This window comes from Mchenga conophoros, linkage group LG5 (assembly GCF_057382185.1).
Source record: "Mchenga conophoros isolate Kocher_MC1m ecotype Shallow Benthic linkage group LG5, M_conophoros_male_GT1.1, whole genome shotgun sequence".
NCBI lineage: Eukaryota > Metazoa > Chordata > Actinopteri > Cichliformes > Cichlidae > Mchenga > Mchenga conophoros.
This window is the reverse complement of record NC_140530.1, coordinates 37,462,476-37,476,022: the sequence shown is the minus strand read 5'-3', so window position 1 is coordinate 37,476,022 and position 13,547 is coordinate 37,462,476. Positions and strand designations below refer to the sequence as shown.

General features: G+C 39.0%; 2 protein-coding genes across 2 annotated transcripts; both read left to right on the top strand.

Moving 5' to 3' along the window:
- Nucleotides 1-626: 626 nt before the first annotated feature.
- LOC146575084 (odorant receptor 131-2-like) lies at nucleotides 627-3,623 on the top strand. Its single transcript, XM_085275687.1, has 2 exons — nucleotides 627-776; nucleotides 2,835-3,623. Exons 1-2 carry the CDS (start codon nucleotides 627-629, stop codon nucleotides 3,621-3,623), a joined length of 939 nt encoding a protein of 312 aa, XP_085131813.1.
- A 2,059-nt stretch (nucleotides 3,624-5,682) lies between these two features.
- LOC146575083 (odorant receptor 131-2-like) lies at nucleotides 5,683-7,150 on the top strand. The gene is made up of 2 exons (XM_085275686.1): nucleotides 5,683-5,838; nucleotides 6,365-7,150. The coding sequence occupies exons 1-2, from the start codon at nucleotides 5,683-5,685 to the stop codon at nucleotides 7,148-7,150; spliced, it is 942 nt and encodes a 313-aa protein (XP_085131812.1).
- The last annotated feature ends 6,397 nt before the right edge of the window (nucleotides 7,151-13,547 follow it).

Below are 13,547 nucleotides of genomic sequence, written 5' to 3'. Positions count from 1 at the left end.
TCTGGTTGTTTTAGTATTATTAATATTACCAGTATTATAATTGATGATTACCTTTTCAAAGTAACTTTACCATAAGGGGCCAATACCTGCAACTCAACAAGGGCTCTTTAATTTTCTTTAATAAATTGTGTGTGTTTTTTTTTTTTTTCCTTTTTGAATTTCTCTAACATTTTTCTCACAATTTTGTTTTTTGAATGTCATCTTTTACAGTGATGAATTCATAACTTGTAGGGATGTCATGATAGCCTTGATATTTAAAAGTGACATAATGATAAAATGATGAAATTATGATAGCATTGTAAGTAAATGTGTAACTGGTTAATGACATTTTCTTAATATAGAAGCAAATCACAACAACAGTTGTCCCAAGCTCCTTATGTAAAGCTTTTCTATACTGATGGTTGCAGACTTTTTCACCATCTCAGTGAACTTGTACTGAGATGTACTTGTCAGTTAATGCGTTTGCCAAAAGGACAAAGTGCCACTTTTACCACTCGAATCACAAATTTAAAATCTTTAAAATCTTTATTTTCATGCACTTGTGAATTACTCAGTGGAAATGTGATGGAAATATTACTTATTACTTAAAAATATAATATTTATTGTTTCTTTTCAGCTGTCAAGAGATGAATGCATCATCTGGCAATGTGACTGTAGTCTTACAGTATCGAGACTCATTTGCTAAAGCTGTGACCAAGAATTTGATTGTCGTGTTCCTTGGCATCTCCATCGGCTACATCAATGCCAACCTCATTCACACGTTCTGCAAACACCAGGTCTTGTAGTCTTTCTTTCATGACCACTTATGTAATCAGTAGGGGTGCAACGATACACAAAATTCACGGTTCGGTTCGGTTCGATACTTTGGTATCACGATTCGATATTTTTTCGATACAAAAAAATGTTCATGCCTTTTTAATTTGTCATTTATTAAAATTATAAATATATATTTTAACTCAAAAGTACAGTTTTTAAATTTAACCCTAACCCTTGTGCGTGTTTTTTATTTTGACAGCGAATGCGCACCTGCGGACCACTTATGTGCACCCCTGGTTATTTAGCTCGTCATGTTGCAGCCACAGAAATTATTTTGTCCATGAAACCATAAAGCTGCACTTTCTTTTTGCCTTATAGTCTGATTTGTCATAACTTCTCCGTTTTGTGGTAAGCTTTTCTTTGGCTGTCACTTCTTCACCCTGACCTGTCTTATTTGGCTCAGCAGAACTAAAATATATATCCTGCTGCTTTTACACACACACTCACATAAGCTCAGCGATTCTCTGCGCGATCAACCTCTCACATGTTTAAGCTGCGGGAGATTTCACTTGTCATGTTTGCATAGTAAGCTAACGATTAATAAGACAATGTCAGAGGAATTGGTGCACAAATTATCATCACTCACAGATCAGTGCTGTCGCTCTCTATACACAGTTCGCACGATTGCAAAGTGAAAGCAAAAAAACAAGCGCAAATTCAAACGCGATTTCAATATGTCACATATTGACAGTGGCTCACCGATGCCAATGACATAATTACCCAGCTACATTTCTGAAAGAATGCAAAAGCATTGACATATATTTTTCCTTCCTACAATAGCCCGACTGGAAAAATCGCTAGCCCCGGGACGTCGGGCTAGCGATATTGCAAGCCCTGTATCTGATTGAGGAATCACTCATCTTTGGAAAAGAGAGTTTATTACAGAGAAATGTCTCTTTCCAAAATAAAAGCTATACTATACGCTTCTTCTGGGCTATATTCTCAGCAGCATAAGGAGAATCATGTGCTAACAGCTGTCTAAATGACTCGGCTAAAGTTAGTAGCATGCTTGTTGTTTTTGTCTTTGCACTAGGATGATGTCTGCGTAAATGTGCAGTCATATTCGTTGTGTTCCCACTAGTGCTTTCAGGTTAATCTCGTTGAAATGACCTTAACGCCACAACACAGCAAATCTCCGTTAACGAGCTACCGCCGATCGCCCCGTGCATGGGGCTAGACGGCCAACACGTTAACGAGCTAACTGCGCTAACACACTAGTTCCCACCCATGTAATTGAGCATTGCATGGCACATCCAACATACTGTTTTACTTTAGTCCATGACTCGCTTACCTTCAGGGTCATACGTCACATGAAAACCAAAATAATTCCAAACGCCAGATCTGAATGAGGGTGGGGGAGGTCCATGTTGCAAGGAGAGCTTAACTTCTGTCTTGCTAGTTTGCCCTGCACTCTTCCTTCTGACTATGCTGTCTGTGTTGAGCGCTCAGTGGATCTGCGCTCGACAGTGCAGCCTAGGCGGAGTAGTCGAACGCAGATTCACTCAGCGCTCAACACAGACAGCATCGTCAGAAGGAAAGTTGATAAAATAAATTACAAATGTTGTATTGTTCGATACATATGCGTACCGAACCGAAAGCACTGTATCGAACGGTTCAATATCGATACGAATATCGTTGCACCCCTAGTAATCAGGCATGAAGCTTTAAACAGGAAACAGGAAAGTCCCAGTGAAATCCGATCTCTTTAACAGGATGACCTGTACAAAGTTGAAATCATACAAAATCAAAACTAATCTGGAGACACAACCAGTGTGTCAAAGCATCAGTGCTAAATGACATCTCACGCATAATGATGAGATGCAACCAGTATCTGTGGAAACGGTGTCTACATGTCTCTTAAGAAATTGCACCATTTGACGATATCCATCCTTTTCTACTGCTTGTGGTTGAAGGGGCACTATTCAAAGCAAAGATGCCTTGCCTTTCAAAATTGAAAATTTTAAACGTGTTGCCTAAACAGAATTGTTTTCAAATATTGTTTTCCTATACCTCTCCAGATTTTCTACAAGAATCCCAGATATGTCCTCTTTATTCACCTGGTGATCAATGACATGGTCCAAGTGATGCTGACTGCCATCCTGTTCATCATCAGCTACACCATCTACAAACTCAATGTCTCCGTCTGCTGCATCTTTATGTTGCTCGCTCTCTTCACCACTGAAAATTCCCCTCTGAACCTGGCTTGCATGGCAGTGGAATGCTACATAGCCATCTGTTTCCCCTTGCGTCATGTTCAGATTTGCACTGTCCAAAGAACTTTAATCTTGATTAGTTTAATTTGGATGATCACAACATTGTCTGTCCTTCCTGATCTATTCATCACCTTGGCCACAGAACCCCTGGATTTTTTTCATTCTCGTGTGTTTTGTCTCAGAAACACTGTCTTTCCACATCCCCTCATCATCCAGAAGAGGGATATTACATATGGAGTGTTTCTACTTATAGTTTGGGTTACTATCATTTACACGTACCTAAAGATCCTATTCACTGCCAAAACAGCAAGCAAAGATGCCAAGAAAGCCAAAAACACAATCCTCCTGCACGGGTTTCAGCTGCTGCTGTGCATGGCAACATATGCAGCTCCCCACTTAACAAATGCTCTGCAGAAATGGTTTCCTACGAATTACACTGATTCCCTCTTCGTGATCTATGTTACAGTTCAAATACTGCCACGATCCATCAGCCCCATTATCTACGGCGTTCGTGACAAAACTTTTAGGAAGTTCTTGAAAGGGAATCTGTTGTGTAAAATCACTGTACATAAATCAGACAATCAAAATAGGTAAAAGTGAATGTCCTGGCCCCTATACCTCTGTTCAGTTCATTCAGTCATGTAAGTTGAAATGCCATGAACATCTAATAAAAATCTTGATAGCTTGATTAGTCTTATATTAATTGGTATTGTTATATATTTGTGGTTTTTATATTATTTAGTTAATTTGTGTATGTTGCGGGGCGTGGTCGGCCGCAGCAGGGAAGGTGGACGCACCTGCGCAACATCGCAATCACACCTCACCAGGTTAAAATCTGTGCTCTGCCTGCTGTTGTTGTAAATGGTAAATGGTAAATGGCCTGTATTTATATAGCGCTTTACTAGTCCCTAAGGACCCCAAAGCGCTTTACATATCCAGTCATCCACCCATTCACACACACATTCACACACTGGTGATGGCAAGCTACATTGTAGCCACAGCCACCCTGGGGCGCACTGACAGAGGCGAGGCTGCCGGGCACTGGCGCCACCGGGCCCTCTGACCACCACCAGTTGTAGAAGTGTTCAGCTGCACAGCTGGAAAGCTGCAGCTGTGTATGTAACATGACAGCAACCGATAAATAAAAGAATAAAGATGCTGGAAAGCATGTTCATGTCGTCGTGGACATTTACAGTGCATAGTACTGTATGTGCAGATGATAATTATAATCATTCAGTTATCTTGTTTAAGGAACTTTTAACTGGATTTAAAAGCTTGTGTAATTGTAAACAATTTTATGTTTGTTTTTGTAAATACCTTTTTCTTTTTTCACTTAATTTGAATCCATGCTTCAAATTTCCATGTTCTTTTGATAAGCAGCATAATTTTATTTATATTTAGCAATAATTAAAATCCTTTATCAGAGAGCTTTTGTAAAGTCTGTCAAAATTTAAATTTTTGCATGAGGTACAGTTAAGTACTCCTTTAGGGTGCAAACAGTGAAAAATGTATTTGCAACACTTGGAACATTTTGTGATGAGCAACAACTGCTGTGGATCATTTAGGACATATATGTATGTTTAAAGCTGAAGCCACTAAACATGTCTAATGTCAAGAAAAACGTTTGTGTAATTATCAGAATTTATGCACTGATTAGCTATCTGGTGCAAGTTAATTATAAGCAAAAGAAATCTGGCTTAAATAGTCCAGACTAGAAATGTAAGTGAACTCTATGCTGACAACCTTTCCAAAAGCTGCCTTTGGTTACATGCATGAGGAGAAAGAATTAGTTTTGGCTGTAGAGAAGTCCTTCCTTTAAATAAATAGTTACTGATGCAAGAACTGATTTCCCTCATTTAAATCAAATACACAAAGTTGTAGTGCATGTAAGATTACAATTTCAAACACAATGAACATAACTGTATACAGTTTAACCCTGCTTTTAAAAATGTTACAGGTTAAAATATGTCTTGCCGTTAAATTAGAAAAGTTCATTTTGTGTAACAGAATTTACATTTCTACAATAAAAGTGATAAAATTCTGGTGTTCATAACATATCTCACAATATTTTATAGTTCTTTGTGTGAATGATGTAAATGACTCCCCTGCTTGTTAAACCTTTTCGCCATTTGTCCGGTCTTTTATTTCACCCTTCAGCTTTTCTGCAGTAATCCCAGGTTTTTACTTTACATGATGGTCAATGACATGTTTCGTGTGACCGTGTGGATGTTTGTCATCAGCTACACAATCACAAAAATCCCGGCCTGTTGTATTCTCCTCCTGCTTGTTCTCTTCATGTTGGCTTTGAAGAGAGTAAGAATTTATCTAATGTATAATTTAGAATTATTTTTAAAAATTCTCAGATCTCATTGGGCTTTGGATAAACTGTGCACACAGGTATCATAGATCAACCCCCACCCGCCACCGTCCATGTGTACTCACTCTGTATAAAAAGGCTGCTGCAATACCACAATCACATTAGGATCAAAATCCATTCAAGGTCAGTACTGTCATGCTTCACTTCACACTTCTTTTATTGGAAATGAAAAAAGAACCACCACAGAACTGTTCACAATGTAACACTGATCATATTTGCTGTACTTTGCACCGTTGACTGTTTTTTGCCCCTTAAACAGGTTCTTTGGATGCTGATATGAATTTGACACAAGTTGACAGCAATGCAACAATAACTTTGAATTACCGGAACACATTTGTCAAAGCTGTTGGCAAGAATGTGACCGTTGTTGTGTTGGGCATCACCATAAACTACATTAATGCCACCATGATCCACACATTCAACAAGTATCATGTGTGTAAAGTAGGCCTGCTACTCTACATTACCTGTCAAAGAGTTATCATATTTTGTTATCTTTATTATTTTTTATTTTAAGTTGACTTTTTATTTTTTTTGTTTCCAGCTCATGTTCCTTTGGTTCGAAGGCTGAGCTTGTCTGCTGTACAAGAATATCATTTAGAAACGCTTGCTGTAGACCTTATTACTTTCAATGTTAGCTTATTTTTGGATATTATTTGGGTGTTTGTAAAACCCTGATTTAGACTGAAACAAACAAACAAAATCTTCTCTGTGCGTATTTTGTTTAGCACATTGTTTTTTTTTCCTAAAGTCTCTCTACTAACTCAATAATTCGCTTATATGTGATTTATTGTTTCTGTGAGGCAATACTTAATCTAATTTTAATATGTACATGTTTTTACAGTAACGCTTTCTGAAAAAATGTCTTTTTAAATCAACTGTTGTTTTAACCTCTGCCTTTCTTTAACCTTACTCTAAAGATATATTCAACACTAATAATTAATTATGTCATTTAAATCAGATCTTCAAGTTGAACCCTCGCTACATCCTGTTCATCCACTTGGTGTTTAACGATATCATCCAACTGTCAACCAGCATTTCCCTCTTCATCTTCTCGTACGCATTCCACACCATCCACGTCTCCCTCTGTTTGTTACTCATCTTGCCGGCGATCTTTACCACACAAAACACTCCTCTTAATATAGCTTTTATGGCAGCAGAGTGTTGTGTTTCTGTCTGCATCCCTCTTCGATACAGCTACATATGTACAGTCAAAAGAACATATATTGTAATTGGAATAATCTGGGCAATAAGTTCACTTTCCATTTTGCCAGATCTGTTCATTCTCTTGGCCGTTGAGTCTTCACAGTTCTTACAGTCGAGAGTGGTCTGCAACAGAGATTCTGTGTTTCGGAGCAGCTATAGTGTAAAGAAGAGGGATGCATCCCACACACTGTTTCTGGTGCTAGTTTCGGTCACACTGTTGTACACTTACTGCCAAATTTTGTTTGTGGCTAGATGTGCTGATTCAGATACTAAAAAAGCAAGAAACACCATCCTGATTCATGGGTTTCAGGTGCTGTTGTGCACAACGGTTTATGTGCAACCTCCGTTAATCAAACTCCTGGTATACTTTTTTCCTGAAGGGCTAAGTGACATAAACTTTGCCACTTTTATTATTAACCAAGTTCTCCCTCGCTTAGGAAGTCCTATAATCTATGGATTACGTGACAAGACTTTCAGAAAGTTCTTGAAAAGGCATTTGTGTGCAGTGAACAACCTTCCAAAGATAATACGGTCGTCATAAAACAGCAATACATATCCAACTCATATACTGATTTTAGATGGGAACATATTTTCAGCATGTCATTTTGTATAACCTCTGCTGTTTTCATAGCTGAACTACATTAAAATATTTAGTGTAAATATAATGTTGTTTAACACAACCAAGGAGGAAGTTGAAAGATTACAAACTCTGCACAAAAGCTTATATGCAATATTATAATTCATTTAAAAGTTTTTAATCAGATAACAGGTCTGTGCATGATGTGTGACATATATTTGGGTGTCCTTGGTCACTGCTGGGTCAGGCCTTGGGTAGCACTAGAGACATGGCACTCATTTCTGAATTGACATTTTTTAGAGAATTTTTTTTTAAATGTGGTTTTCCCTCTTTTTACCTCCACACCTGAACTGAGGCTTATTGATGGTTTGGCTCATCAGATTTTTTTATTCTTAAATAAATTTATTACCAAAAAAGTTTTGTGTAAAAAGAAATACTAATGTAATCAAAAATAGGATTATTTATATGTCTTACGATATATGACAACAAAATGGAACAAGAAAAAAAGGAGGTGAAAAAAGAAAGCAAAGCAGCTTCGGCTCCTGGGCAGGATCCGGCTCCAACCAGGGCTGGGCTGGGACAAAAAATCGGCCCGGGCATTTTGACTGGAGACCAACCCACCAGGTATTATAGGAAAAGCCATAAAGCCTTTGAATGAAAACAAACACTGTTGTAACAGGGATGTACACTGTCTTATTGGTATATATGTATGATTTCTATACATTTTGCATCAGATATTATAGATACAGATATTATAAGATTCAAATAATTATGTCTAGATAAAAATGTCTAGCTTTATTTCTTACAGCTAGACATTTTAAATGAGAATAAGAAAGAAAAGTATTTCTTTGTGCCCTCTTTCCTGTTAATGCCCTACCTGCTAGACCCGCCCTGCACAGTTACCAGCTGTCAGCTCCTTAGAAAAGGGTCCAGGTGTTATTTGTCTTACAAACTTCCCTTCAACATTCATGTCACCTAAAAGGTAAACCTGTTTCTCCATCACCTGCAAACATAACATTTTCTGCTAGGTGAGAAATCATCAACATATTACGTTTTCGGCCACCCAACACGTTCCTAAATCACGACATCGGAAAAATGAGGAACTATGAGAACCGTTTGGACTCAATCTACACATGTTTGCTCTTTTTCTTAAAATCACTTGGGAAAACACTATTTAATGTCATTAAAGTGCTAGGGTTACAGATACGGTTAGGTTTAGGGCTGGATCGTCTATTACCGCGGGACCGTCATTACACTGGATTTCATCCAAAACCCAGTGTTGTGCCAAAAAGTGATTGTCTGCCAAAAACTAATTTCCAATGTTTCTGTGTATTTTTTATGTGTAATATCTTTATGTATGTTCGTAAATAGACTTCGGTGAACAGCGTTTACAAAGGGGTTATAAAGAGAATTAAAAAATTATCCATTTTTCAAGTATCTTTACAACTCTGTGTTACTGTAATACATTATAACCAATCAGGTCCTTTATCCCCACTATTGTAATATTTGCTGCCATTTCTGCTGTCCTCTTGGCCACTTACTCTTACAAAAGACATTTTTAATGTTAATGAGATTTTTTTTAACGGCATAAATAAAGGTTATATAAAAGTCACTGCCAAAAACTGATTGCGGCTTCTACTTTGTAGCCCAACAAATTACTTATAGCAGTCTCTGTCAGTGCGCCCCAGGGTGGCTGTGGCTACAATGTAGCTTGCCATCACCAGTGTGTGAATGGGTGGATGACTGGATATGTAAAGCGCTTTGGGGTCCTTAGGGACTAGTAAAGCGCTATATAAATACAGGCCATTTACCATTTAAATACGAGCAATCAGTTTTTGGCAGACAATCATTTTTTCACACAACACCGGCACATACCATAAGAACGCGAACGGTCACCTTTTGCGTTTCTCAGGACGTGACAAAACGTCGGGACATTACACCTCGGGAGTGAGAACGGGCTGGTTCAGCTCTGATGATTCAGTAAGGACATCTTCTGGTTTCATCTTCATGTTTCCCTCTCACCAGGATATCCAAACCGACATCATGACCAGCAGCTTTACAGCTGTGGCTCCAGCAAACATCAGCTGATACTAGAAATTAATATTAAATAAATTCTAACAACAGCTGATCAAGCTTAAACGTGCTGCTGTTGTTTACCGCGACATCCGCTGGTTTCCTCTTTGTGGGAGATAAACAAACAAGAGAGAAAAGCTGATCATTGATCAGTTTCATGACTAGAGTAGCAACAGGAGAGAGAGGGGAGAGAATGAGAGAAGAAGAGGAAGCTGACAGCATAAAGACAGAATAACTCCAGCTTTGTGTCTTTTTTTCCATTCTAGCTGAAATACGGGACAAATCGCGTTCCTTTGCGGCTCAATATGAAACGCATAATATTTTCTCTGAATACGGAACAATTCCATTTTTTACCGGACGTTTGGCATCTCTACTAACTAACCTTATGAATAAAATAAAGTTCACTATCAGTAACATCATAGCACCCACCCAGCTGTATAGAAACTCCGTCATGCTAGCTAGTACGCAGTACGAGTTATTGTAACTGACTGTAAAAAGTCAGCACAGCGAAAATAAACTCCACCTAAACTTGGTTTATATCTGACCCAGATAGACTGCAGGTCATAACTTCTTACATTTCGGGCAGTATGTTCAAAGCTTGTCCACTCTGCGCTGTGATATTTTACACCACTACATCTGACACTTCCTTACATCACTGAGCTTAGCGATGTAAGGCACTAATGTAGCTGCTAGGAAACTTGTTCTTGAGCTAATCTGAAGACTACACGAAGTTTGGAAGTCTGTAGCGATTGACTGCAGAAAGTTGGTGACCTCTGTACTACGGCCTACCACTTCATGACTTATTTGCTGTTGTTTCACATGACTTCCACTTTTAACACTACTAATAGTCGATTATGAAGTATTTCATAGCGAGAAAATTTCATGACTGGATTAAATGAATGACTGGGTTAAATGCGTTAAAGATTTTAATCACACTAATCATAATGGCGTGTTAACACATTCTTGAAGGGGCCCCTTAGTTCCAGTGAAAGGAGCCTTTCATGCTTCAGCATACCAAGACGTTTGGACAATTTCCTGCTCCCAGCTTTGTGGGAACAGTTTGAAGATTTAAAAGTTTGAAGGTGGAACAGTTTGAAGACTCTAAAGAGCTTGAAAACAAAAGCTGGACATCTTTAAGTTGCTTGAAGACGGTTCAACTCTCATCCGAGAAGCTTCTTCATAGACATAGATGGCTTGTAAGTCCTCTGTGAACAACCGTCTTTGAACAGAGGCGGTTGTTTACGACACAAACTGTCTGCCATCTATAATCTAGTTTTGAGATCCCTTCCCAGACGCTGTAATGCCCACTCACATCCTGGGCCTTTTGACCTCAGGAAATCACATGATAGGGTGGGGCCAGGTTTCACAGTCCAGACACTTTTCTTTCTAAGTTCTTTAGACTACCATTAACTGGATGACTGAGAACCTTCACAGACAACAGTTTGAATACATCTTTTTGTTCCAACATGACTGCAGACCAGTGTACAAAGCAAGCTCCATGAGGACATATAAGAGGGAGTTTGGCCCTGACCTGACCGAGTCTTGACCTCAACCTAAAGAACACCTTTGGGATGAATTAGAGCAGTCACCGCTCCAATTCTTCTCATCCAACATCTGTGTCTGACCTCACAAATGCACTTCTGGAAGAAAGATCTAAAATTCCCATAAACACTCCTAAACCTGTGGAAAGCCTTCCCAGTAGTGTTGAGGATGTTTTGCTGCAAAGGGTGGGCTGACATCATGTTAAACTCTGTGTATAACGTGCCCACCCCCAAGTCCCTATATGTATGTGTTATGAGAGTGTGAGTAATGTGGATGTCTAGGTTGCAGAATAAAATTTAGGCACAGGCAGCCAGAAGGGGACAGAGGGGGAGTGCCTCCCCTGCACCCTGGTGACACACCTGCACCCCAAGCAGGTGACCTGCTTGGGGTGTGTGTGTGGGTGTGGTGGAGCGGGAAGAAGGAGGCAGCTGAGGATGGGGAGGGAAGAAAGGGGCCAGCTCCTGGGGCCAGCTCCCCCGCTGACCCCAGGAGGTATCCCAACACTCTGGAACCCACCAGGGCAATGTGGCCTAGGCCCATCCAGACCGGGGCCCACAGCAGCAGCACCACCCCGCCCCACAGAGTCCGGGGCAGCCCACCCGACCCCACCGCAGAGAAAACTGCACCCACCTCATCATCCAATCTTCTCCCAGACTGCACAACACAATAGACACCCAGTTTGAGTCATTCTCCACCTCTCCAATATCTCTCCCCTAAAGATATTGGAGTGAGCTCCTGTAGAGAGGAGACCTCCTGCAAAGATGTGCTTGGACTTCTGAGTTGTGAACACTCAAATCATTGCATGGCTCCGCCCATCAAAAAGTCTGTGCATTCACGAATATATATCGCCCAACGTTCATTATTGGACTGACAATTGTCGGTTGGAAAATTTTTACATATCGTCCAACCCTAGTGTTAACCACAGGGTGCTTAGGTTAAGTAACAATGTAGTTTGTTGTTGTTTTGGTTTAAGTGAAAATGTTTTATGTGTGTGTGTTCATGTGTTGTATATGAGTGTAGACTTGTATATAGTTAATCATGTATGGATCATTTAATGTCGAATTCTGAATATCGATCTGTAAGTAATGAAATTTGAAATAAGGGGGTAGGAACAGGAAAAATGTAATCCTACTCCTTTTCGAGCACACACATTGTATAGACATAGATATATACGTGAAACTTCATTTTTTATAAATTTTGTTTTTTCTTTTTTCCCTTGTTATTTCAGTTATATTACACCCCGGCCTAGGCAACCGGCGTGCAACGCAGGAAAATGAAAATAATGAAAAAACACACGAAAAAACCCCCACTAAGGCTCTCTACCAAAATCCCCAAAACGGAAGTGTCTCAAAACGAAAGTATTTACAAAACCCATTTACAGCTATTTACAACAAACTTTTTATTTACAACACGGGGGAAGATCGCGACCATGACACACTGAAACACAAGGCTTAAATACATAGAAGGATCAATCAGGGAATGGACAACAAGAGGGAAACACAGCTGGGGCAAATTAGACCTGACGAGACAAGGAAACGTAAACTGAACACACTAAGATAACACAGACTTTCAAAGTAAAACAGGAAACACATAACAGTCACGCCAAAACAAAACGCCTAAAACAATACACTGCCAACGCCGAACCGTAACAGCATGTTCTAAAGAAAATCTATCTATATTTTGTCATACTGATGTAAAAGACAAAAAATAATGGGTATTAAGGCCCTTAATGAGCAGGCCTTTTGAATGGAGTCCTTTAATGCATGCACATGGCCTAGGGCCCTGATACACATATAATACAGAGAGATGTTTCAGGTTAGCTGGAGAGCTGGGGTTAGTGGATGTTGTAGCCTAAATGCTGACAATATCCTCTGACTTTTCAAACTTTAAACAAAGACACTAGAGCATGTGTTGGTGTCATGTCAACCTAAGGAGATGGACCATAAGACAAAGCATGATATTGACACATTTGCAGAGATTCTTGTCTCTTCTCTGTGAGCTAGCAAAAGTGCCTAATACACACGTGCATGCACTAATGGGTACGAGCACTCCTACTACTCACAAACATTCAGGCACTGTCTCCCTCTCTCACACATACAGTATAGACACACCTGACGTCATTTGCATATAACCACTATTATAAATTATCAATCACTGGCAAGTGCTACAAGACAGAAGTCAACCATAACCAGGTGAGCACCTATTCTTTGGTGGGTGGGGTTGTTTATAAAAACAATTTATATATTCTTTGAGATTTGTATTGTATTGAATCATTTAGTGTAGTATATTTTATTTTATGTGATCAGCTATATAATAACTCTGATTGTAACACAACCAGGCGCAATTATCAACTATGATTTAAGTTACTGCTTTGAATGAGAATGCTACTATTATCCAGCTCGTTGTGACTAAGTTAATGTTATAGGACAAACATGTGGAGTTTTTTCTTTAATGAAAATGTCTTATTGCAGTTCACACTTAACTAAAGCAGAGTTTAGTGCAGAAAAGCATAGTTTGTTGTAAACTGGAGCAGAAAGGTTTTTGAACTTTATAAAATTGATGAGAATAAATAACTTATGGTGAATTACATTGCAGAAAATGCATTTTCTGAAATGTAAATTATTTGCTTATGCAAAATGAATTATTTTTGATTCTTGGATATGGTGTTTTATGGTTGGTGTAATAGTGTTGCAGAATATTTAAGATTTCTAAGATTATTATTAATCAGATAAGGAATGCTCATAGA